At 38.2% G+C, this 27,593-nt stretch overlaps 1 protein-coding gene across 8 annotated transcripts in view; it reads right to left on the bottom strand.

The window, feature by feature from the left end:
* Positions 1 to 27,593, bottom strand: part of pcsk5.L (proprotein convertase subtilisin/kexin type 5 L homeolog) — a 237,696-nt gene that overhangs the window by 145,300 nt on the left and 64,803 nt on the right. For all 8 annotated transcript variants that reach the window (XM_018248748.2, XM_041582238.1, XM_041582244.1 and 5 more), the window contains 3 exon segments: positions 23,234 to 23,377; positions 21,677 to 21,753; positions 4,395 to 4,483 (listed from right to left, as the gene is read on the bottom strand). In XM_018248748.2, coding sequence (XP_018104237.1) covers positions 4,395 to 4,483; positions 21,677 to 21,753; positions 23,234 to 23,377 — 310 coding nt within the window.

The raw sequence follows: 27,593 nt of genomic DNA, 5'->3' as shown, positions 1-27,593 counted from the left end.
GTATACTACCAAGGCCTATCCATCCGCATCAAAGATGATCTCATCTCCAGAGAGACTCCTGACACCCTGGAAGGGCTGATCGCTCTATCCATTAAGGTGGACACTCGTCTCAGAGAGCACCAGGTGGAGAGAGAGCGCAGCAGACGATTTTCTCCCATGTTGGCCCCTCGCTTTCAAAGGCCGATTCTGCAAACACCCGCTGTTCCTGTGACTCATGTGTCGACATCTCCCTTGGAGGAACCTATGCAAGTAGGAAAGACTCGCCTCTCCGAGCAGGAAAGACTCCGAAGACGTATGGCAGGTCTCTGTTTATACTGTGGTGGGCATTCCCATTTTGCCAACGCCTGTCCTGCCAAAGCCAAGAGTTTTGTACCCCGAGGTATGTCTCAGGTTTCTCATGTAGGGGGCATCACTCGAGGTCCTCAGGAGAAGTATCAAGAAAATTCACGCAGACTTCTCCTTCCTTTGCAGATTCACCTGGCAAGTAAGTCTATCTTCGAAAGGGCCTTCCTCGACTCCGGAGCGGATGGCAATTTCATGGATGCCTTTTTTGCCGAACGCATGAAGATTCCCCTGCTTCCATTGTCTTCACCCCTGCGAATTACCCCCATAGATGACAAACCCCTGGAGTTTGAATTCGTCACAAAGTTCACGGCGGAACTATCTGTACAAGTTGGGGCGCTGCATCAAGAAAAACTTTCATTCTTCATCATCCCCTGTCCTTCTACTCCAGTAATATTGGGTCTTCCGTGGTTACGTCTGCATAACCCCACCATAGACTGGTCCACTGGGCAGATCTCTCGTTGGAGTTTATTTTGCCTGCAACATTGCCTTCCGCCAAAACCCCTCGAGAAGGTGAATGTCTCCTCTGCGGAATTAAAGACTTTGCCCTCCACTTACAAGGGATTTTCCGATGTGTTTTGTAAAAAGTCTGCAGAGTTCCTTCCCCCACATCGCTCCTACGACTGTCCGGTTGAACTCCTGCCAGGAGCTATGCCCCCCAGAGGGCGCACCTACCCTCTCTCTCCTGCAGAGACTACCGCTATGAAGGAGTACATCCAAGAAAATCTCCAGCGGGGGTTTATCCGCCCTTCTACCTCTCCTGCAGGGGCTGGGTTCTTCTTTGTGGAGAAGAAGGACGGAGGCCTTCGGCCTTGTATAGACTATCGGGGTCTGAATAAGATCACCGTGAAGAACAGGTACCCCCTGCCCCTGATTGCTGAGCTCTTTGACCAGCTGAAAGGGGCAAAGATTTTCTCCAAGTTGGATCTCCGGGGGGCCTACAACCTCATTCGCATCCGGGAGGGTGACGAATGGAAGACGGCATTCAACACTCGGGATGGGCACTATGAATATCTCGTTATGCCCTTCGGCCTATGCAATGCCCCTGCCGTCTTCCAGGAGTTTGTTAATGATGTGTTCCGAGATCTCCTAGGAAGGTTCGTAGTCGTATACTTGGACGACATCCTGATCTTTTCCAAGGACCTTGAAAGTCATCGCTCCCAGGTGAAGGAGGTACTCTCTCGTCTGAGGAAGAACTCTCTCTTCGCCAAGTTGGAGAAGTGTGTCTTCGAGGTATCCAAGATCCCCTTCCTAGGATACATTATCTCTCCAGAGGGATTTGAGATGGACCCCGTAAAAGTGTCGGCCATCCAGGAGTGGCCTCTCCCTTTGAGTACCAAGGCAATCCAGAGATTCATCGGATTTGCTAATTATTATCGACAGTTCATCCGGGGGTTCTCTTCCCGCATTGCACCTATTCTGGCCCTCATCCGGAAAGGGGGTAAACCCGGCCTGTGGCCTCCATCTGCCATAGAAGCTTTTCAGTCCTTGAAAGAGGCCTTCACTTCCGCTCCTGTTCTCCGACATCCCAATCCTGCATTACCCTTCTGCATCGAAGTTGATGCTTCTGAAGTCGGAGCCGGAGCTATCCTGTCTCAGAGACACTCCACTGATGGGAAATTGCACCCCTGTGCGTTTTTCTCCAAGAAGTTCTCATCCGCAGAGCAGAACTATGATGTCGGGAATCGGGAACTCTTGGCAGTCAAGCTTGCCCTTGAAGAATGGCGTCACCTCCTGGAGGGCTCTGAAATTCCTGTCCAGATTTTCACAGATCACAAGAATCTGGAGTTTATACAGTCCCTCAAGAGGCTAAATCCCAGGCAAGCCAGGTGGGCCCTTTTCTTTTCCCGATTTAACTTTGTTTTGACCTATCGCCCAGGTTCCAAGAATCTGAAGGCCGACGCCTTGTCTCGTAGCTTCACTCCGGTGGACCGTGACCCTGAGAGGCAAGAACCAATCATTCCACCAGTCAAGATCATTGCCTCTCTGTATCCCCAATTTGCCGACCAGATTCTGGCTGGGCAGTCCTTGGCTCCTCAAGATACTCCGATTGGCATGGCCTTCGTCCCTCCAGAACTTCGCCTGGCCATCCTACAACAAACCCACTGCTCCAGGCAAGCTGGACATCCTGGTCCGGCCAAGACCCTTGAACTCTTGAGGCGCCTAGTCTGGTGGCCTGATATCCGCAAGGATGTAAAGGACTTTGTGGCTGCTTGTAATGTCTGCGCCACTTCTAAGCCTAGCCATTCCCGCCCCAGCGGGTTGTTACAGCCTTTGCCGGTTCCCTCTCGTCCATGAACGCACCTCTCTATGGACTTTATTGTCGAACTTCCTCCCTCCGGTGGGAATACTGTGATCTGGGTTGTTATTGACCGCTTCAGCAAAATGGCCCATTTCATTCCTTTGAAGAAGTTACCCTCTGCGGTGGAATTATCCCAACTCTTTATTAAGTACATCTTCCGCCTGCATGGTTTCCCGGTGGAGATCGTCTCCGACAGAGGCACCCAGTTTACCGCCAAGTTCTGGCGTTCCCTATGTAAAGATTTGGGAATAACACTTCAATTTTCGTCTGCCTACCACCCGCAGACGAATGGGGCAGCTGAACGTGTGAACCAAGCCTTAGAACAGTTCCTGAGGAACCACGTGTCTCTTTGCCAGGACGATTGGTCTGACCTCCTCCCGTGGGCGGAGTTTGCTCATAATAATGCATGTCATTCCTCCACAGGAAGGTCTCCGTTTATGGTGGTGTATGGACAGCACCCTCAAGCCTTTCCTCAGGACTTCGTGTTGTCGGACGTCCCGGCTGCAGATGATCTGGCAGCCCATATGCTTGCTATTTGGGCTGCAACCAAGTCTAATCTGGAGAAGAGTGCTCTAGTCCACAAGACTTTCGCGGATCGCCGTAGAAGGCCCTCTCCTCCCTACAAGGTGGGTGATAGTGTCTGGCTCTCTTCCAGGAATATTCGCTTGAAGGTGCCATCTCCCAAGTTGGGTCCGAAGTTCCTGGGTCCGTTCCCCATCTTGGAGATAATTAACCCCGTAGCCATCAGACTTCAACTCCCACCAGAGATGAGAATCCCCAACGTGTTCCACGTCTCCCTGGTGAAGCCCACCATCTCTAACCGCTTCTCTGATGTCCAATCTCCTCCTCCTGCCGTCTCTGTGGAGGGTCAACAAGAATTCGAGGTGGAGAGAATCCTTGATTCCAGAATCTCCAGAGGGTCCCTTCAGTACCTCATCCATTGGAAGGGCTTTGGCCCCGAAGAATGCTCTTGGGAGGGACACCGTGATGTGCATGCTCCTCGTTTGGTAAGAGACTTCCACTCCAAGTTTCCCCAGAAACCAAGTCCCGGTGGTCCTGAGGCCCCCCGTGAGGGGGGGGGGTACTGTCAAGACCGCCGGGAGCGCGAGGAGTCGCGTCCGCTCCCGGCGGCGAAGAATCCAAAATGGCGGCGCCCAGGCAACCCACGTGGGTTCCGACGCCGGCGCCGTGACGTCAGCGCGGCGCGACGTCAGCGCGGCGCGACGGTCGCGGGCGCGCTGACGCTGGCGCAAGGGCGCCAAATTCGAATATAAAAGGACGCCTGAGGCGCCAAGATGGCGCCCGAAAATAGGATTCTGTTCCCTGAGTATTCCTGGGTTCCCTTGCTGTTTCCTCTGCTTATCTGCCTGATTCCTTGTTGTGACCCCTTGCCTGGACCTGGACTTCGCTGATTCTCTGCCTGCCATTGACCCCCTGCCTGGCCTTGGACTTTGTTTGTATTCTGCCTGTCTTTTGACCTGTGCCTGGACTTTGATTATTCTCTTGCCTTACCCCTGGATACCACGACCCTGATTCCTCGTGAGGGGCTTCCTCCTAGATCCGGACTTCTCCCCAGAGGGGGCTCCCGGCTCCCTGACACTGTGTTTAGGGGTGCTCTATAAACCTTTTGGCATTGGGCAAAATGATTACAATTTTACATACCCAGTGCCATGATATACACTTGTATTAAGCATTTGTATTAAATGAGAGTGAAATGCATATCTGTCAAGTCACGGACAATATAACATACCTCCTATTCTGGCATTAAAAGCAATTCCTACAGTACAGTGTGAGTTGTTTGCAGTAGCTGCCACTTCTCCAGCACAACGAGTCCCGTGCCTAATATAAAAGAAGGTCACAGAATTAAATTACTAAAACAACACAAACAACAGGACCATGAAATACATTTAATAACTTTTCATCTGCCTAATATCACACTGTAATACATCTATCTAGACCAAAAAAGGTCCCATACTGAGGGGCCACCCCCGTTCCTTTGGGAACAGCAAAAAGTGTGGGGTGTGAGGTGGTTCACCTTTAAGTTAGCTTTTTAATTGGCCTTCATTTTTTCTTTTTTATTGTTTTGAATTGTCTTTTTCTTCTGACTCTTTTCAGCTTTCAAATGGGGGTCACTGACCACATCAAAAAATAAATGTTCTAGGGCTACACATGTATTTTTAATGCTACTTTTTATTACTCATCTTTCTATGCAGGCCCTCCCCTATTCATATCCCCATCTCTTATTTAAATCAGTGCAGCTATGGTAATTTGGACCCTAGCAACCAGATTGCTGAAATTGCAAACTGGAGAGCTGCTGAATAAAAAGCCACAAATAATAAAAAATGGGAACCAAATGCAAATTGTCTCAGCATATCACTCTCTACATTATATTAAAAGTTAATGTTAAGGTGAACAACAAGCTGTTTCCAAACAATTTTGTACTGGGGCTGAAGTCCATTATCCTCCCTGTATATTTGTGTGTGTGGGAGGAAGAACATAATATCTTCATTTGCTCTATTCAAAATGAATTCCTGACCTCAGCACTAGTACGTGGCAATGCTTACCACTGTGCAACAGTATGCACAGTACGTATGGCCAAAGTTAGTCACAGGAATATAAAGAACCAATAGCTTCCTTTATAATCAAAATCCTACCTCAGATGCCTTCAGGTCTAATGATCACCTGATACAGGGGCAGGTGCAATATTTCTTTTATAAGTGGCAATTGCACGGCTGTATTTAACAAGATTCCCATTTCTCTATGAAACTTTTTCCTGCTTCTGAAACATATCACATTGCTGCAAAGAGAACATAGCTGAGGTTCTCTCACAGTGCTAGACATTTTTTATTTTACACAGCCTAACCCTTACCTGCCTATGAATTTTAATACATTTAGACCTGATAAGCTCCAGAAACGTTATCATGTTTATTGCATTGCAACATTCCATTAAACTGATCTCAGATTTCTTGGCTTAGCCACACGCAGAAAAACTGTCAGTCCCTGGATGCTATAGATCTGTGACACAGTATAAAACATGCCTGTATGAGATACAGCTTATATATTCAGTTTATTATCTCTCTTATTTCACAGTATGTAGCACCCTTGCCTGTAACATTACTAATTCATACAAAGTCGATTCCAGCACCCAAATGTGCGCACTTGGAGAATGTGCAATGATTCAAATTTTGATGCAAGAATAATTACATCATTCCTGGCAGGGAATAAGATCACAACAGAGTGTACAGTGTAAACACAGGCCTAAAGCATAGGAAAAAAAAGCCAATGAAACAATTATACAAAACCTTTAAAATTAAGACATGGACACAGAGTTGCCACCTTAGACCTTGGCAAAAACTAGGAAATGCCACTTAATGCCACTTAGTCATTACAGACATTGTGGACAGATTATTTTGAATGCTATTTATAGATTAACTTTGTGTTGCATTTTTGAATGACATATTTATATATTTATCAATATAATGTCATGGGTGCCATTTCTGAATAGTAATTAATTAGTGGTCATCTATAATGTGTTTTCAGCCTTTATCACAAAGAACCCTGTTGGCATCTATAGTTTTAAGCAGCCAGAAAAAAAGGTGTGTTTAATAATGATTTTACTCTATAAATTACTGATTAATGGTATAAAAATACCCTTACTTATACAATACTATAAACTCTGTTATAGCTAATGGTCTTATGTTTCTACTTGCCAGCAAGAGAACTTCCAATTAGCAATTCATCAATGTTAAACCATGACCCACCTGGAATCACTACAACTATCAGAGCGCCAGAAACCCAGTAACAGAAATTTAACGAAGGCTTAAAATAGAAAAAAAACTCTCAGCCAGAGAAGAGAATTTGCATCCATCAAAGTAACAGTTTCGGTCATCGGATCACAATTCCTCTTGCTCCAAAGATGGTGGGAAAAAGCTTAAGACCTTAACACAAAACTTAATAAGGTATGTGTATGACATTGGAGGAACAAACAGGAATAAATTTGTTTCTTGAGAAATGGAGGATGAAATTTAAGTTGGGTATCATGTTTACTTTTATTAATAAAGAACAGCTTAGGCACCTTCAATATATAATGTTTAGGTATTGTATAAAAAAAATTATATTTTTAATCTAAATAGATATAAAATTAGGGCCCAGTTGTTACAATTACTCAAATTTGTTCAGGCCAGATTTTATTTACACAGTTTGGATTTGCTTTTCTACACCAAAATTGAAATGACAAGTATCTAATAATAATAACTCAAATATTCTCTTGCTTGCCTTCAATTCTGGATGCCTTCAATTCATGGTTCGAGGATTGGTTACATTTTGAAAAAGCAAAATTCTTATAATAAAGTCAAACTTCTCTAAGAGCTACTTACAAAAAAAAGATTGCTCAGAGAGGGGGACAACATACTCTGCGGAGAAGGCAAGAGGACAGGTGCTTCACAGCTGGAATAATCACACTTCCAGTTATAGCTTCAGAAACTTCTCTATTGCTTTGACCTTAAGGTATTTGTGACTAAAGCCCATTAATGTAAAGTCACCAACTATAAAAGATAATGTGAGTATAATTGACTTCTCTAAGCCACTCTAGACTTCCAGCCGTTTTTAACTCTGCAGGAGCCATGATATTTTGAGCTTATTGTTGTTCTTAAATGTCATAGGTCTCCAAAGATATTTGGAAAGTCTCCAGTTTGTGGCTGTAAGCAATGGCAACCTTTCAAATCACTGTTTCTGATCTGATGAGATCCCCTGATATTATAAGAAACATGCAAGATTCTTAATTCAAGGAGAACAGACTCTATCTAGAACCAGTGTAGTCAGCAGAGTGAATTTATGTAATATTTTGAGTTTGCATTAAATTTAACTGCATAAAACCCTACCAAAGGTAAAAGAAACTCTGCAACTAACTCCTTAAAAATACATCTTTTCTAAGCCTAATATGCCACTGGGATATAGCATAATGCTATATTAAAAACCAAGGTTCAAACTTTTCTTTCCTCTTCTACCTCTTTCCACTATTTTAATGTCCCCAAATTACTGTATATCATCCCTATCAGATTTACGGCAACTTTTATTGCAGTGTGCACGTAAATGTTTAACACAGTTTGTGAATGTATATACAGGTATAGGACCCATTATTCAGAATATTCTCCATATCTCAAGTCTGCCAAAAATCCATTAATTAAACCAAATATGATTATTTTTGCCTCCAATAAGGATTAATTATATATTTTAGGATAAAGAACAAGGCACTGATTATTACAGAGAAAAAGGAAGTCATTTTAAAAATTTTAATTATTTTCTTATAATGTAGTCTATGAGAGATGGCCATCGGTAATTGAGAGCTTTTCTCTCTTTAGACTGTAATGTCGGTTCAATAAATTACACTTTTTTCACTTAAGACCTGTGAGTGTGGTGTAATATGATGTTATATATGTATATATCAAAGTATAATTTTGTTACCCATCAATCTACAGGGGAAAAAAATACATTTATAATATAAACATATAAACAAGATAAAACATGTTTCAAAAACAATGTGCCTTTGCCTGAAAAACTCCAGATTAGAGAGAGTGTGCTTCATTTCAGAAAAGTTCTTTTATTCTTTATAATGGAGAGAAACAAGTTCCCAGGCTTTTTAAATTACAATCTAAAGAGACACAGGGCTAAAAGGTTGTGCATTTGTTCTTTGTGTTACTGTCAGGAAGATAAAGTAGGCTGAAAGCCTGCAGGAAGCCTTAGTTACACAAAATGTTGCATTATTTAGCTCAGCTGATGGACCTGCTTCTACCTGGGGATTGCAAAATTTGGGAAGGACCATAGACTCCTAGTCTTGCTGTTAGAAGTGATGGCACGCGATAAAAAAAGATCAACATGCTATTAATTTAATTGCATTAAGCAATTATGTAACAACACCCACCAATTGTAAAAGCTCTAATTCATGTGTATTCAAAACCTAATATAAAACAGACATTCTCTAAGGGGCATATTTACTAAGGGTCGAAGTGAATTTGAAGTGAATTTTCGAATTCAAAAATTTCGAAATTCGAAGTAATTTTTGGGTACTTCGGCCATCGAATAGGCCAAATTTGACTTTGATTGGAAGTGAAAATTGTCTCGTCTTTTGAGCGACTATCTCCCCGAACTGCCTCAGCGTTTTTCCCCATAGGCTAGAATGAAAAGTCGCCTGCGCTAATGCACATGCGCCGATGCGTTTTCTATAGTCGCCCGAAGTTGCCTCACTGAGGCAACAAAATCTCCCCGAATCTCCCCGTGTGGACTAGCCCTTAACCTGCCGAATTGCTATTTTAGCCTATGGGGACCTCATAGAACCTATAGCCAGTATTTGGCTAAGTTTTGAGAAGTCGAAGGGTTTTTTTGTAAAATTGTACGATCGTATGATTATATCGTTCAAATCTTTCGATTTGAAGTACGATCGTACGATCTTAAAAATCCTTCGACTTCGAATGTCGTACTAGCCTATTCGATGGTCGAATTTCGAAGTTTTTTTCACTATGAAATTCGACCCTTGACAAATCTGCCCCTAAGTGTACAAACTGAACTCTAGATATTTGTCCCCAGAAACTCCAACTCTTTACAATTATAGTTGTAAAATTACTGTGACAGGACTTTAATGAGAACGTGTAGCAATACTGTTTTCACCAACAAAGAAACAGTAAAAAATAAAAAAAGAGGCCTCTACCCTAGGGATCAAGTAGAGTAAAAACGAAAGGCTCCAGCTCTAATTGGCCGATCTGAACTTATCAGATGTTATATGTTTATTTCAGGTACGTTTGAATAGCTGCTTCAAAAAAAGCCAAAAAAATTTGCTTTTTGTAGTCTTGCCCCAGAGCCCACTTAATGGAAATAACATTTATATCTTAAGACTCCCAAAGAGTAAGCAAATATTAAGACTCATGGGGAAAGCTCTGCTATGCAGAAATGTAATTTGTGATCTCTGGTATCACGTAGTAAAAAATTAACCTAAAATATGCTACAAAAAGACTAAATAATGTGACTGAATATTTTTAATACATTTTGTTACTTAAAGGCAAAATAGAACCCTATTTAAACCAAAGGCTTCAATTTATCAATGACTGGTACATTGTACTGGGTGGTAACTAGGGTTACTTCTTAAGAAAAAGTTACCAATCGCTCAAGATTAACAAGTTTATTTAAAATAATTGTCTGATTGTGAATCATGATACATGCTATTTACACTGGAGATTAACAATGTCAATTTGGATAGGTGTCAGTGCTCACTGCTGCTGCTGAGCTGTGCAGACTACAAACACCCTATAGATAATCAATGTGTAAAACGGATTAAAGCAGTTTGGGCAAGTTGGCATAATTTGTCTATACTCATTTAGCATTGTTAAAATTAGACAATATTTCTAAATGCATCAGTCAAAAGTGTGCACACCATTAAACAAGGTTACATGCCTGGGTGCAGGAATCTGTAGATTATAAAACATCATATTACAACGCACTCACAGGTCTTTGGTGGTTAGCAAAAAAGTATGGTGACAGAATGATGTAAAGCAAACGAGTGATCCCAGCTGTTCAACATACAGATAAATGGAATGTTAAAAGAAAAAGATTGCAGTAAGCGATTCATGTCTTTATAAAAAAAAATTGAATCAAGGATGTTCACCTTCAAACAAATATGAAGCACTTAACAGAGAACAGTAAATAAAGCAAAACTTCAATTAGTCTCAATTATATTTTGTCGCAGTTTTCTTTTACATTATATTAAATCTCTGGCTGCTCTCGGTTACAAGGACTATCACTGTTTAAAGTGCTTCTTGAGAAAGAGATTCAAGACATCCTCAGGGTATGGGCATAACATGAGTGCGCTCTACTGCTAGAACAATTGTTGATAGTGATAGCAGCAGAAATATAGCAGTAAATACAAAATAAAATAATTTGCAAATGTATTATATGCTACAAAGCCATCTAAAAAATTTAATTTTGTATTACAAAAGTTTTAGTTTCAGTTACAAAGTATGGGGGCTTGCCAATAGAATAAAGATTGTGCATTGATCAATAGCCTCACTTTTGGATACTTGTGACTAATTTGGCCAGACCAGTTGCACTTCTATTATTTTACTTGGCCTTCGAGTGCTCCCACAACCTTTTAATGTATTTCTCTACATTAACACAGTTATTCTGCAGGAAGAATAGCCAAACGCCCATGTGGCTGTAGCACCCCATACCCATCCCTTTATTAATGGACTTATGCCTTTAAAATGGGTGTTGGACTGAGCCTCTGGGTCTCTCTCTCCTTTAAAAGCCTCAAATGGGAGTGGATTAATCCTTCCCAAGAAATGCTACCATGCAGGGAGGTGCCAGCCTATGAAAAATATGACCAGAGTTAAACAGTAAGGACCACATATGGGGTTTAGCTTCATGTGGTATGGTGGCTTGCCAATTTTATTATCACAGCTCTATAACTAAAAACTTGTATACTAATTTATAAAACAGGGTACAAGGGAATGTGCATCATCTTCTTCTTTTACATGAGTTTTAACAGACAATCCTGTGATCTGAAGGATTTTATACCTTATCCAAAAGCACCATGTTTTCACAGGGGCATGGTGTATCTGCAGATAAGGTAGTGAAGCTAAGTACCTTTTCAGTTTCCCCCTGAATATTCCATATTTTCTTTTCACAGAACCTGGTCAGTATTTCTGGTATATATTTTATTCTTCATTCAGCTTCTGTGGCATTTTCTTTTAACCAGCATATTATTAACAAATGACCGATTGCAACATCACACTTTTCCCCAACAATTTCATGTACTTTTCCATTAAAGGGGATATTTTTCAAATATAAAGATTTGTCCAGTGTAAGTGGAATTGCAATTAAAAGCAGTAAGGCTCATTTACAGGGGTTAACATTATTTTGCCCATAATTATTTCACACAAACTTTCCATTTCCTTCATGTTACCACTACATGGGGTATGTTTAGGGTATGCAACTAATCAAGACTAATTGGTTGCTGCATCTGGGCATGTGCATTTTTCACATTTTATTCATTGATATAATGTGAGTTTATGGCACATGTGTCTTTATACATTTGTTATTTGAGAATACTAAACTTTATTTTCTCTTTTCTTGTTTTCCCCCCCATTTGCTCATAACTGGATGACACATTACTAATAACAGTACTTAGTACTTATTCATATTTTTTACCAACATATTGTTTATATATTGACATAATATTTATATTTTTAAAAAATTTGACATACAATTTAAGAATTGACCTACACTATCTTATTATTTTAGACAAAAAATATGCCCTGCTGTTATTCTTTCTGACACAAAACAACACTGTATACACCGCCACTTGGAACCAGCTGTTCAGATTGGATCTCTCCTTACTGTACTTTTCCAACAAGTCCATCTGTTGGTCTGAAGTTTCTGAATTTTTACTTTCTTTCCCTGTGCTGCATAGCAGGCCTATAAATGTCACCAAGAAAAGGTTAGCTTTTTATTGCACAATAAGTTTAGTTGGGCCATAGAATACCCTTGGGAACCAATACCTTCTAAGCTAAGCAACTTGCCACATAACTGACCGCATAATTGTGGAATTGCTGTGAGGGATCACAATTTCATTTCTGTTATGTGCCTACAGGCATTGTTATGAATCTATGTATATTATTTGCCCAAAACATTGCTTTAGGAAATAATGCTTACTATTGTGATTCTTCTCACAATAGAATAAAAAAAAGACACACTAGTCAATTGAATATCCAATGTAGCATTTATATTCCGTTAGCTTGAATAGGGATCAACAGAGGTGTATTTTTAATATCCCATGACAATTTTGAACAGAACATTTTATTCCATTTTCACCAGAAACATTGGAAACAAATTTGCAACACATTAATGATTACCTTTAACAAACATATGTTATAATACACTAAATCCACTTGTTTTTATGCACTGTCCCCCACTTAACTTGAAATGCTTATAAAAATGCTCATAATAATTTTAATGTTTAAAGCTTTAAAAGTAAACACTCAATTTGGTATTACATTGTGCAGTTTAAATTTGAATTATGCCAATGATACGGACTGAAGTAGAAGCACCTCCATCTGCTGCAAATGTATAAAAATCAAATGAGCCACATGTACTGTGAGACGCAGCTCGAATTTTGCACTGCACATATCAAATTTATGCAAGGCCAATGATTGTAAATGACAGAATATTTCTTACAGCCATTGCCATTTCTACCCATCTCTTCCTATACAACCTTCATGTTGTTTCTCAGCCACCATCTTCCAGGCAAGAGTACAAACGGTAACTAGAGTAAGATTTTTGTTGCTATGGATAAAACACACTTAAGGTTTCATGGAAAATGTGCCATATTTATAAAAGGGGTTTAATCGAATTACTACAAGTCATTTTAAATATTAAAATCAATTAGATACTTTGATACTATGTTTTTAACAGAGACCTCGGAAAACACAGAAGTAAATATTTGTGTGGACAAAGAGCCACTCATTGATGGATTCTTAAAGTTCCACTCTGAATCAAGTAATAGTTATGCTGGTTTCGATAAAATGACGTTTGGACCATCTGTGGGCACCGAATAATCGCACTGACAATTTTCATACCATGGCAAATAGTCATTTAGTCTATCGGACAAGTTAGAAAATTTAGGATAATGGACAACATTAATATCTATGCATGTGTTGCCTATCTGCCAACATATTCATGGGTGACCATCACTACTATTTCTGGGACATAACTTTCTTATAATTTGTTGATGGCCTGAGCATCTTCTGATTTGTTTTTCCTACTTTAATCCTAGAATTTTAATCTGAATGTTAGCTTTAGATCGTTGCATTAAAACATACGATCGATATCCAAACGTTCGCTGTACGACAAATAAAATCTGAATGTGTATGGCCAGCTTTAGGCAAATTTCTCTTAGACAAATACTGTAGGTTGAACTTGATGAACATGTGTCAATCTCATCTACTATGTTACTATATTAATTATTTCTATTACAACACTCCATCACTAAGACACAAAAGCCACAGGACACAGAAGTGCACCATAAGACCAAATGTTGCATCAAATAGTCTACATGAAGTTGCTTCCACTATACCTCTGCTTTTTGTAGCGTTGGGTGCAGGCTGCATCCCTACTGCCAAAATCAGCGTGATTATAGGATGGGGAAGCACATTTATCAAGGGTCGAATTTCAAATTAATGTGAGTTTGTTTAAAACTCCCTTAAATGCAATTTAATTTGAAATTTGACTTAGGTAAAAATGTATTAATAAAATCGAATTGTAAAAACTCGAATCTAATTGAATTCGAGTTCAATCAAACTCGAATGTCATGAAAACTGCAAATTGGCCCTCTCCCAATTAACTTATACAGCAATTCGGCATGGTGAACAGTCAAATTCAAATTCTTAAAGGGCCAGAGTATGATAAATCTCGAAAATCGACTTCAAATTTTTTTTTTAAAAAAAAACCTCAAATCGAGTTTGGACAATTCCCTAGTCGAATTTGACAGTTTTGACCATAAAGAAAATCGAAAAGTCTAATTTTAAATTCGACCGTTAAAAAATCTGCCCCCAATTGTCATTATGGCAGCAACATAATTCAACATTGAAATCTGTCAGACTGTAGCCACACAAACACAGTTGTCAAAGTTGATATGGGCATAAATTTAGGAGCTGGTCGTTAAGCACAATGATGATTGAAGAAGTAATGACATTGTAATAAAAGGTATTCTTAATTTATCTAGATTTTCTCGTTTCTCGTTTCATCATTGCCATTTTGCCCTGGGAAGGAGGAAATAGAGACTTTGCCTACCACATTTATAATGTTTCATGACTTGGATAAGGATTATTTGTTTTGTTTCATCTTTTCTTTTTACATATTTACATATTTTTTATTATTGATCTATCACCCAAGTATTCTTTCAATAAAAGCTTTCTGATTTATTCAAATTTAACAGGGAGGGGGTCTTACAAATCTATAATATAATATTACATATATTATATATTTTGTGTATAGACATCAATGTGGGTAAAAGCCAAAGCATAAGCCACCGCCAAATCAGTCATTGGTTTATAAAATAATTTCTACATAGATAGGCTATTAAGCAGAGATTTTTATCAAAACTTTTATGCATTATTAAATCTCATTCAGAAGAACAAGCATTACAATAATTTTATCAGAAAATATTCTTCGGTGTAAACAAAAAAAAGAATCGCCATCAAACAATAATGCCATGATTATCCTCAGCTTTTATTAACTTCAAAGGAATGTCACTGCGTGAAAAAATAGCAGGGGGAAAAAAAGAAGAGGGAAGAAACCACATGAAGCAATCTCTGCTGGGGTCAATTCCAGCAAAACTCTGCCTTCTATATGTGATGGGAAATATCAGAAATAATGAGATCCAGAAGTTTCAGAAGAGACCATTGAGTTATGCCAAAAGGTCTAAAAGAGATTACTAGCAGTGGTTACCATTTCATAAAACATTACAGTGAGGAATGCTTTACATAGCAAGAATGATATCATCCACAGCTGACTGCTGCCTTCAACTGAGCAGAGAAAAACTCCAGTATATGCCTATACCATTGACAGGATCAGTGTTTCCCTTGCCAAATTGTAGGAAACCAGAGTAAGGTTTTGGCAGGCAAGTGAAATACCATAGTAGTTAAAGGAGTCATAGTCACACCCAGGATTAGAGCATATGGCCTAAAGTGATGTTCACTTTGTGATTTTTTTTTTTTTTTTGAGAGAATAATCCGAGAGCACTGTATTTTATTGCAGAACAAGGACATCTGTAGATTCTTCTAAGGTGCACTCTTCTCTGTGACAGTTTTTTAGGACTAACAATCTGTTTACAGTGTGCACGTAACATCTGTTCCATTCTTTTCAGTTGTGCGATTTTAAAATATTTTCTTAAGTATGTATTAAGTGACCTCAATTAACCTGCACCAAAGTCTATACTCCCCAGTCTGTTCTCACTTGTGTGATTTACAGGGATATTGTTTAAACAGCGTTTGGAATGGAGACAAGTATTATATTAGCATTGCATATTACAACGTTCCATTGCAGAGTGGCTCATTTCAACCTGCTTTATTGCCCAGATGTTTTTGGGGGAAAATGTCTCGCATCATCATGTAGAAAATGCACTCAATGTGTAACAACACTTTTAATTAGCAGGTAGATTGTGCCAAGAGAGACAGACAGGAACACTAGGCAGTGAAAACAGTCTTTATATAAAATACATTGTCACTGTTGTTTCGGTATTTTATTAAAAGACAAGTTTGTTTCTTTTGTGAACCGCTAAAATGGCAACTTTTGGGCCTACCATGGCCCTTTGATAAAGGATGACATAGGACCCAGGTAGGCCCAAAACATTGCCATTTTTAATATGCCTTTAAAGGAAAACTATACCCCCCAAACAATGTAGGTCTCTATAAAAAGATATTGCGTAAAACAGCTCATGTTTAAAACCCTGCTTCATGTAAATAAATCAATTTCATAATAATATACTTTTCTAGTAGTATGTGCCATTGGGTAATCATAAATAGAAAATTGCCATTTAAAAAAAATAAGGACCGCCCCCTGGGATCGTACGATTCACTGTGCACACAAACATACCAAACAAACTATACTTGTAAGCTCACATGAGCCAATTAACAAACAGTGGGGGTTATTTACTAACTCTGGGCAAATTTGCCCTTGGGCAGTAACCCATGGAAACCAATCAAATTGCTGCATTCATTGTTCTACTTGCAGCTGGCTTTAAAAAGCTATTCACTGATTGGTTGCTGTGGGTAACTGCCCATGGGAAAATTTGCCCAGTGTTGATAAATGAGCCCCAGTGTCGTGTATTTTGCTTCCTCACTTTTTCCTGTTACAGTTAGAGTTGTAGTGTTTCTGGTCAGGTCATCTCTGAGGCAGCACACAGACCATAACAAAATGGAGGCTCACGGCAAGAAATGTAAAAGGGCAAGCTTTACTTAAATATATATTCCAGTTTGGTAAGATTCTTTAATATGCCACTAAATATGATGTAAACTATCTGTTGCTTAAAGGCATACTGTCATGGGAAAACGTTTTTTTTTTTTCAAAACACATCAGTTAATAGTGCTACTCCAGCAGAATTCTGCACTGAAATTCATTTTTCAAAAGAACAAACAGATTTTTTATATTCAATTTTGAAAACTGACATGGGTCTAGACATATTGTCAGTTTCGCAGCTGCCCCCAGTCACGTGACTTGTGCTCTGATAAACTTCCGTCACTCTTAACTGCTGTACTGCAAGTTGGAGTGATATCCGTCCCCCCAGCAGCCTAACAAAATAGCAGCTCCCTAACACAAGATAACAGCTCCCTGGTAGATCTGAAAACAGTAATCAATAGTAAAAGCCAAGTCGCACTGAGACTGATTCAGTTACATTAAGTAGGAGAAACAACAGCCTGCCAGAAAGTAGTTCCATCCTAAAGTGCAGGCACAAGTCACATGACTGGGGAACTGACAATATGTCTAGCCCCATGTCAGATTTCAAAATTGAATATAAAAAAAATCTGTTTGCTCTTTTGAGAATTGAATTTCAGTACAGAAGTTTGCTGGAGTAGCATTTTTAACTGATGCATTTTGTAAAAAACATGTTTTCCCATGACAGTATGTTGAAGTATTCATTTTGGGGGTATAGTTTTCCTTTAAGCCAATAAAACACTTTTCACTTTAAGCAGTTTGTGACGGTAATGCATTTTTTGTTTTGTCTCAATGAGCATGTCTATAGCTGCATACAAACCTGCTTTATGCACAGAAGTATAAGATAACATACAGATTCCCTTGGTATGAAAATGATGAATAGGTTTCAGCAGATCAATGCAATGTATTTCTTACCACAAGGGATTATTCCCGTTGCACTATATGGAACATACTTAAATTTACCTGTCTTGAGGCAAAGATACAACAGGTCACGTAAAATACATGCAAGCATAAAGAGAAAGATTGTTCTGCATGAAAAATAAGTTATGCCTCATTCATTAATGTCTAGATTGGAAAAGTATATTTTACACAATGATTAAACATTGACAGATGTGCCCCTAAATATGGCAGACTACTCTAGTCACGAAGCCTTAGAAAACATGACTTAGTGCTATTTTCTATTTAGAAATCGACTCTTTCTTGTTGCCAAGACAGCCTCTTGTAACTATCAGAATACATCCTATAAATGGAGGATGGATTATAGAGTATAGCACAAACCTTGTTACCCTAAATATTAGCTTTCCAGTATATAGGCAACACCCTGACTTTATGCTACTTTCAGTGAAAGTTCTATTTTCCCCACACATCACAGCTCCAGGTTGTAAAACTATTATTGGGAGATGTCTACAAATTCACATCTAACATCAATTGTGTACTTCACCAATTTTTGTTACCAAATCTTTCCTGCATTGGCAGTGTGGCACTAAGTGCATATTATATCCCACTGCAACAACAATAACACTCGGTCACGCTATTATTTTATCTTTAAAATGTGTTAGTGTTGCTGAATTGCTAATTTGATTTACATGGCCACTTATCACATCAGGAGTGCAAAAGTATACAAGAAAATTAGCATAATAATTCCATTAAAAATAAATCTGCTCTACATGATTTAGAAACACAAGAGAATGTGTTAATATTGGTGCTTGTTCACAAACACACAACCAAATTTTCTAAGACTCATAACCTGTCGTACAGTAGAAACCATGTTTTTTCCCCTTTTTTAAAGCAATTTCTTCTTTAATGGGCTATGCCACACAGGCCGATTTGGCACTTTTTTTTTTTTACACCTGTGCAATTTATAGCTCTACTGATTATAATTATCTTTTTTTTATTTCAATGACAATTGCCTGGAACTATAGGTGCACTTGTGGGCCTGGACATGCTAAATGCTGCATTTCCTTGTGTTTGCCATTGAAATCCACAATAAGCGATACGGAGAGCTCAGTCCTGAAACAACGGTTTTGGTTATACTGTATCTTCCACAGAAGGCAAACGTGCACACCTGCTGTTTTTCTGATGTCTCTGAATTCACCCCCTTTAATATAGCAAGGAGTAAATTAATCTGCACATACTAAACTGTACTACGAATAAGCCTGTCTCAAATGTATTTCAGGCAGGAATGAGTAATTCTCCAGGTGTTATGAACTACAAAGTCCCGGCAACTCTTGACAGTTGTTTGTTTATTGTCCAAACCACTCTAATTCAAAAAGTGAAATGTCTTATTTTGGCTAATTTACTGGCTAAATGAATAATTCAAACATTTTCCTAGGTTAGAGAATACTTCCTGGTGATGCAGGGGAGGGTCGTGTTCTTGCCCAGACAGACTCTTTTGATTTCCTTATAATAATGCATCCATCATAATGACAGATGTTCTGCAACAGACACTTCAAAGCTACTGGGAGTTATTATATCTTGCAGAGCTCAAGCAGAGGGGCAAACAGTATTTTTTTTTTCACTTGGCGAACTAAAGCTGGAAAGATGAATATATCCTGTAGTAACCCAATCAGTACCTTAGACAATGATTACCTTTCACCTTTCTAAGTCATTATAAAAAAAATATATTTAAATATTATTAAAACAAATTTAATTTAGAGACTTTAAGGGGTAGATTTATTTGTAGTACATTCAACCTTTATTCAAGTTTTAAATTTTTTTTATTTGGCGTCAAACTTCGCACATTCAAATTTTAAACCCCCTATTCGAATGTAAATTTGAATGTGAGATTTATCACCCCTTGACCATGGAAACAGTCCTAATTCAAATTTTTATTGGAGAAAACTCAATTCATACGAATCGAATACCATTCGAATTATTGGGTCGGAACTATTCAATCGAATATTAGACCTATTCATTTTTTCTTAAATAACCTCCTAATCGAATTGTGAGTATATTCGTGTTCAAAAAAATTCACATGAATTCGAAATTCGACCTTTGATAAATGGGCCTCTAAATGTGTTAATCACACTCATTTGGATTCATGTTTAAAAACACATACTTTATAAACTTCAAGGAGGGGACATATAAAGTTGGGAGCTGAGACTTTATTCCCAGTTCTCACCCTAAATGTCTTTCAGACTGAGCTCCCATACCACTGCTCCAGGCACCCATGTGGGGCTAGCCCAACAGTTTGGTATCACAGCTAAAATGAATAATAAAACTCGATTTCTGGTGCTCATACTCAGAGGTCATTTTTATAACTTGTAATATGAAAGAGGCGATGTAGTTCTGTGGAACTTTTACATCTTATTACGTATAGCAACTAGTCAGCAGATAGCTATTATGGTCACCTGTTTGAATGCAAAGATCTGATTGGCTACAATGGATGAATGGACCTGGGAAAACATTGTGCCAGACTCAGACCTACTGAACTTTTACAAAAGATACTGCATAACAAATTATATTTACACACATTTTTTCTAGTACCCCATGCTGAAACATAACATTTTAAAGAAAAAAATTACTAGCCCCCAGATATCGTTAAAGAAGTCAACAACCCAAAAGAGCTGCAAGTATATTTATCCCCCACACATTCATCTTTACACAGCCTATTTTTGCCAAGAAGGCCTTAATACTCACAAAAGAAAATGGTTTGCATAATGGAAAATGAATAATTTAGTATTTAAAATATTCTTGCCTAGGTTTGCATTTTATTTAGAATCTACAGAATTTGTGCCAGACCAGGTTAAACTGAGGGTAGGCAGAAGAGGCATATATTGTGAAAGTTACAGGAAGCTTCAAATGAGGTACAGTGAGAACACACACTACAAGGGTTATTTAAGAAGGGAGCATTATTCTGCCTCAACAGAAACAAGAACTAGCAACCATGAAATAAATATGGCCATATACTGTATGGCTAGGAACAAGGCAGGATCTCTCACACCCAATAGATAACAACAATATGCCTGGTGCACACTGGTAGAGGTTCGGCAAGCCCCAACAGCAGAGTACAGCAAAGGAATTCCAACGGCACACAGGACTGTAAGAAATCTTCAAAATGTATTTTTATTATGCTCGCACTCCGCTTTGAAATAAATTTTGAAGATTTCTTACAGTCCTGTGTGCCGTTGGAATTCCCTTGCTGTACATATACTGTATGGGCCACGTGTGGTGACCTCCCCAAGCAAGTGAATCCTTCCATGTACAGCTTATGACTTAAGACAGACACATGTTTTCCCTTTTTGTACAACTGTGTGTCAATTTTAATTTGTAAAACTAATTATATATATTCAGATAGATCAAGAGATGTTGACCAAACGCATGTTAAGAGGGCAATAATGTCTTAAGTAATGCATTGTTTTAAGCCTAAATTCATCTTCACGCTAAACCGTGACATGAAATAAGGTCCACAGTGGACTGTTATCACACTGAGGTTGGTTGACATCTCTGTATATAAACCAAATACTATTATTATATATGCATTTAAAATTACAGTTAAATTATCATGCTCAAATGAATCAATGAATTTAATTTTTCAAATTTACATGACATGTTAAACTAAATATATATATAATAATATATTAAACTAAATATTTCTAACTGATATGGAATATTATTTTAACAGGTTTTATTATCTTTTTATGAATATCCATATAACACGCAAAGTAGCTCAGTCATTAGATAGGTAGATAGTATAGTGTTAACCTTATACCTGGGAGGATCTCTCAGTATTAACCTGACACATGAGTGCATGATTTGTTGCAGGTGGATATATTATTATTGTCCAGACACCCAGGTAAATTGATGTGTAGCGCAATTGAGCATGTCAGTGTAACCCAGACAGATCAATGCATAGCACAGGAGAATATGTAAGTATCACCCAGACACCCCGCTATAACAATCTTTAGCAGGTGAATATCACAGTAAGGTGATATTCATGGGAATACTGAAAAAACATGGACTCTCGGAAGGGTTTGTGAGCTTTTGCTCTGTTTGTATTAGTTACGCAATATTACACCAAACAACACATTATTTTTATCTGACTGTTTGCCTTACTTGTTTTCATTGCTTGCATCATATCGAGGCATAGGATCAAAGTCATTGCCATTGATGTCCGTGCTGGCCTGAGCATCCTATTCACCCAAAAAAGAGAAAGAATAAATAAGTCATTTGCTCATTAAACAGCCACAGGATCAAATGACTCATAAATAGATAAAGAGGTTCCACTGAGCATGGAATTAGGTCAAATGAGGTCTCAAACTGGTATCAAATTACCATACAATTTAACAAGGGGCCACAAAGGAACTATACATACGGCAAAGTATGGCTTGCTTTGATTATAATAAGCCATATATAACTTGATCAATAATCAAAGCAGAATATCTTAAAAGCAAAATAAGCTCCTGTAGCATTCAGTTCAGTGAAATTATAGGCATTTCATAAACCTCAGAATATGCAGTTACTTTCACTTCCATCTTCTGTATATTTCCTTTCTGACACTTGATACACAGTAGATGCACATAAGTAAATAGCACATTAAAGGAAACCAATATAGAAGATGACCAATCTGTATACCCAGGATCTATTTCTAAACAAAACCTTTTCAGAACTGCTTTTCCTTCCCCTGTGATACTGAACAATGTGGAAAAGGCAACTTTTTGCTTGAGTGCTTCTGAAAAACATATTGTGAGCTGCCAGTGAAGCCAACAGCTGCAATAACTTTCTCTGAAGCTCTTGTTGACAGTCGTTCCCAGAATTAATTGTAAAGCTCATCTTCAGTGAGCTCAGTATCATAGTATTTTAATCATTTTATCATGTCTTATATGAACAAAAATATATATTTCAAGCTTTCTTTTAAAGCTCACATCCTCTAGAATGTATATACAGTCTATATTATGGGGTTCCACCGGTCAGATTAACTGATACACTGTAATAAATAAAACAGCTGAAACCCCCATGCTGCCTGTCGAGTTTAAAGTCCTTGTGGAGCTTACAATCTAAGATCCTTATCACATTCACACAACACACTGTTGTCAATTTCATCAGAAGCCAGTTAACCTGCAGATGCTTAATTCAATCAATATTGTCCATAAATCAGATTGAACAATTTGTAGCTGCAGTACCACAGTTGTATTATATCTGGCTACAGGACATTTTCTACATAGGGTTCAAAAAGAAAATAATTAAAGTGTTTTGTTTTGCATGTAAGCAGAGGTGTAGCTAAGGGGACTTCATTTAAAATACGCCTCTTATATAATGCCATTTTTACATTTGTATTCATTGCAACTAATGCAAAATGTAGCCAATATATAAAGATAGTTGCTTATATCTCCATCAAAAGTTTCCTCAAGTATTTGAGGAAACTTCAAGTATTTTACCATATCTTGAAGTGAAAACACCACAAAATAAACTTGTTATATCTTGGTCAAGTTATACTTGAAACTTTTTTGCCTTAGTAGTAATTTATTGGGAGTGAAATAAGTAGTTCACATATAAAATTGCACCTAAAACCTACAGATCTAAAAATGTGCAACGTTATAATTTCCAGTAAAGTCTATTGTTCTTGACTACCTTAAAAAGGAAAAAGAAAACCATAAAAAACACACTACTTACATAATTCTGGGTCAGGTCAGGGTGGTTTCTTTCAATTCCATCATCCAGAATAGTAACTACAACATTTTTGCCAGTGTATCCCCTCTTCCAGGCTCCTACTATATTCATGTCTGACTGGCAGTGATGAACATTTTCGCTGCAATGCTGAAGGTAAAACAGAAATATGAACATATTACTTCAGAGGGCACCTGCTATTCATATAACAATATCTTTTTAACAATTTAAACCAACAAAGGCCCTGTCCTTATCTTAATATTTCATAAATCTATACTGAATTTCATTATTTTATGTGGACACTCATGAGTGCCCAAGATAGCACAATGGGGGGAATGTAATATAAGTCGCTAACGGAAAAACTATTCACAATGTGAAAAGTTATGCCTTTGAGCAAAAAATTTTGGTTTGCGCGAATTTAATATAGCTTTTGCGAACCCGGAAACTGTCTAGCGACCACTTCCGACAGTGGAAGACTGTTTGCAAAATTTATAGTTTGCGACAATGCACAGTCAATAAAACTTCTTACTGAAAAAGTCACTACTGTATGTTTGCTCCAAAAGATTATGACACCTTCAAGCACTTCTTAAGAGTGCGCAATCACAATTCGCATTGCGCAATTACAATTCGCATTGCGCAATTACAATTCGCATTGCAATAACTCTTTAAGGAACAATATTACATTGCGAGATGTGGCTTTTTAGTCTTATTGGCGCATATTTGTTTTGCGCTTTGCGACTTTAATTACATTCCCCTAATAGACTTTTCTGAGCTTCAGGAAAAAAACTTAAGTCAACCATCAGGCTTTATTAATTAAAAGTAAGAGTTTCACAAGCTTGAGGTGCTCAAAAACAAACTCCATTCTGTTGCAACAACAACACACTATCAAGTTTGCTGAGAACTACATTCAGCCAATAGAGATTACATTGCAGGAAAACTTTGTCTCAGAGAAAGATACACAGGTATAGGATCTATTAACTGGAATGCTTGGACCATATCAAAAAAATCTAATAAAATATAGTATGTTTAAATACTAAATAAAGGAGTAGCTCATCTTAAAATTGAATAAATAAATAGTATTCTAAGACAACTAGGCTTTATTTTCTCCCATTTTGAGCTTCAGTATCAAAGCAACACACCATCAGGCCATCCAAAAAGGCAATATACACAATGCTAAATTCCACAAGATTCTTGATCACTGCCACTGAGATTAAACATCTGCAAGCACACAATCTAACTGCTAAATTAAAACAACCACACAGTGGGAGAACAATTACAACATATTTTTGCAACATGAGAATATGCATGTTATTTACTTAAAAATGTATTTTGGTTCAGCAAAAGTAAAACCTTTTTGCAATTTTTTTTAAAATGCTTGGGAAAAGATTTTACTGCATACTATTTAATGTCAGATTTCTATATGCCACTGACGCAATGCTCTTACTTGGCAGTAGAACATTATAGATCACACATCTTAACATCTTTCCTACTGTTACATATTTACATAAACTGCTTTTAAAGCCTCTGCAACATTTATATAACTCAAACGGTTAGAAAAAAAAGGAATTACGTGAAAAAACTTTTTAATGCTCACTTTATCATGTGTTTGGACAAAGTTTTAAAGAAGCTGCATGCATTCAGACATATGTTTGTGGCTGTCAAACCACACCATGCATCAATCCAAAATGATTATTCTATGAAGCATGTGTGCGGGGGGTACAGTTTGGAACTGTATAGATCTGACAGCACAATCTATGCACGATTATTTGTATGATATGCTACAACTTGTAAATCTTATATGAGTGGGAGTGTAGGGTGGACCAGTGCTAGTGTAAGGTTTAGGCTAATGCTAAACGGGGCTGATCTTGGCCTGTGGAAAACGGAGGCCAATCAGCCTCAAAGCTGGCATAGATTTTTTTTTTGCCTGCTGTGTCAGCTCACGTGCAAGCTCATGGGGCGGATCTTGGAATGGTTCTGGGTGCAGGCAAAGAAGATACCCGTCAATGCTGGGGCTGATTCTTAGCCTGCAATTTTTCGCAGGCTGATATCAGCACCCTTGTGGCACTAGGTTGATGCCACATGGGGCTGAAAACTCTGACAGCTTTAAAAACGCAGGCACAGAATCAGCCCTACTCTGGCATCAGCCTACTTCCTTTCCTGAACCCAGAATCATAGCATCGCCCTGGTGCAGGCATACACTGCAGATTTTGGACACCAAAATGCGTGAGTTTGCATTTAGGAGCAGAACTCCACTGTATGCACCAGCACCCCAGGACAACACAACGGCATAGCTTTAAGGTGGACCACAGCTCATGTAACCCTGAGTGATTGGCATCCATAACAGCATGTTTCATGTGTCACAGGTGCTGGGTACAGTATGCACTATGGGTACCTAGACCATATTGTATACACACAAACATGGTATTTTTATTGTATTGCAATTTTATATCATTAACATTCACTAAGTGTGCACTATTTACTAATTCATGATTTTTCGCTTTGTCTGGATTCCATGATTTATGCATAATAACAAGGGTGATATATGAAAACTGCACAGACTCTTTATCTTACACAGCATCAGGCTTGACAAAATGGCCTGGAGTGCCCAAAACTCTGCTTGGCTTCCAAACTCTAACTGGCTTTGGTTACCCTATACTATACGTGCCATAAATATACCCTACAAAGTTAAATGTTCAACATCTTTTCCTGTACAAATGTTTAAGCCAATGTGGAAACAAGTGGTGAGAAAAGCAGTAATACCAATTTACCAAGGGAATTGCAAAATCTTCTATGTTCACATGTTATACGACTTCAAAAAGCTAACAAACAAGATGTGGGGACTGGGAACATACACAAGACTATTCATCAATGTATAGTGAACAAACTGTTCAGAGAGGTGGACTGGGGAGAGTCTGAAGGCGGTGGGACAAAGTAGTGTTGTAGAATGCTAAAAAAACTCTAATAATATAAGAGTTTACAACTATACAAATATCAGGTAAAGAAATTAAACCCCCTTAAACCTTTTAACTATCATTGATTGGCGCTGCTCTGACACAATGTTTTTTTTATATTCAATTAAATGAAATGCAGAAATGATGCTGGACGTTAACAGATTTAAGGATTAAGCAGGCATTTAAGATTTATTTTTACTTGAGTATACTCAGGCTCCTTACATAATGTATACACATACATACTGTAACTTATTATGTAGTCCTTAAAAACTAAAAAGAAATAAACAGGATAACAAGCCCAGAGGTAAAAAGTTAACAACAAAAATATGTTTTAAGTCATGGCTTACGAAAGAAATGACAGATCACTTGCTGTTCTATCAGATATGTTACATTGAGTACTACTGACTGAACATGTATAAACAATTAAAATGATTAAAAACATGACACATTTGGCTGCAGCTCGTCAAACATTACGGTAAACACTATTCAGTTCTGACAGGCAGGGGCTCTGATATCTCAAGCCAGCAACAACTATTTTCTGCCCTTTCTTAGCATTTTGTACCGGCTGCAACAAAATAAAGTCACATCCCCCCTAATAGAGAGGGGGATTTAATAAAATACAAGTATTATTCAATCAATAGGTGGTATTCATTTACATATGTGTATAACATTTGTTGCGAAAGGGAGCAGCACTAGTTGATTTGAAAATAAAGTAACTTCATCAAAGGTTATAAAGTTAAGAATATATATATATATTATCCCCAACTAATCACATAACCATAAAAACCGGTAGAATGCTAGTGCACTAGTCAAACAAGTTTGGGAAACAACAAACATGGAGGTACCTACTTATTAAAATGTTTTTATATATATATATTTCCATTAATAGACTGGGGAGTACTGCTAGTGTGTACACAGGATAAGAATTCAGCACTCACTCAGCTTGAGGAAAGGCTATTGTAAGCCTGAAACGTCGCTGTGCTGTATTTCTGTCTGAGAAAAAGCCCTCTAAATACAGGCTTTTTAAGAAAAATTACCTTGTCTCGGTGCGGTCTAATCCGAAAAGTACTGCTAGTGTGTACACACAACAAACTATGCACACTTTTTGGGGAAAAACAAAGTTCAGTACAGATATGGGATCAGTTATATAATTAAATAACTCAAATTCTTTAAAAATTCCTTTTTCTCTGTAATAATAAATTCAATTAAAAGAATTCATTTTTATTGGAGGCAAAACAATCCTATTGAGTTTATTTAATAGTTCAATTATTTTTAAGTAGACTTATGGTATGGACATCCAAATTACGGAAAGATCCCTTATCCGGAAAACCCTAGTTCCCGAGCATTCTGGATAATACCCATACTTAAGCTGACCTACTGCCCCCCTGCATGGACAATTTTATGTGCACATGAAA

This window comes from Xenopus laevis, chromosome 1L (assembly GCF_017654675.1).
Source record: "Xenopus laevis strain J_2021 chromosome 1L, Xenopus_laevis_v10.1, whole genome shotgun sequence".
Lineage (NCBI taxonomy): Eukaryota > Metazoa > Chordata > Amphibia > Anura > Pipidae > Xenopus > Xenopus laevis.
The sequence above is the reverse complement of the archived record's forward strand: the minus strand, read 5'-3'. Positions and strand labels throughout refer to the sequence as shown.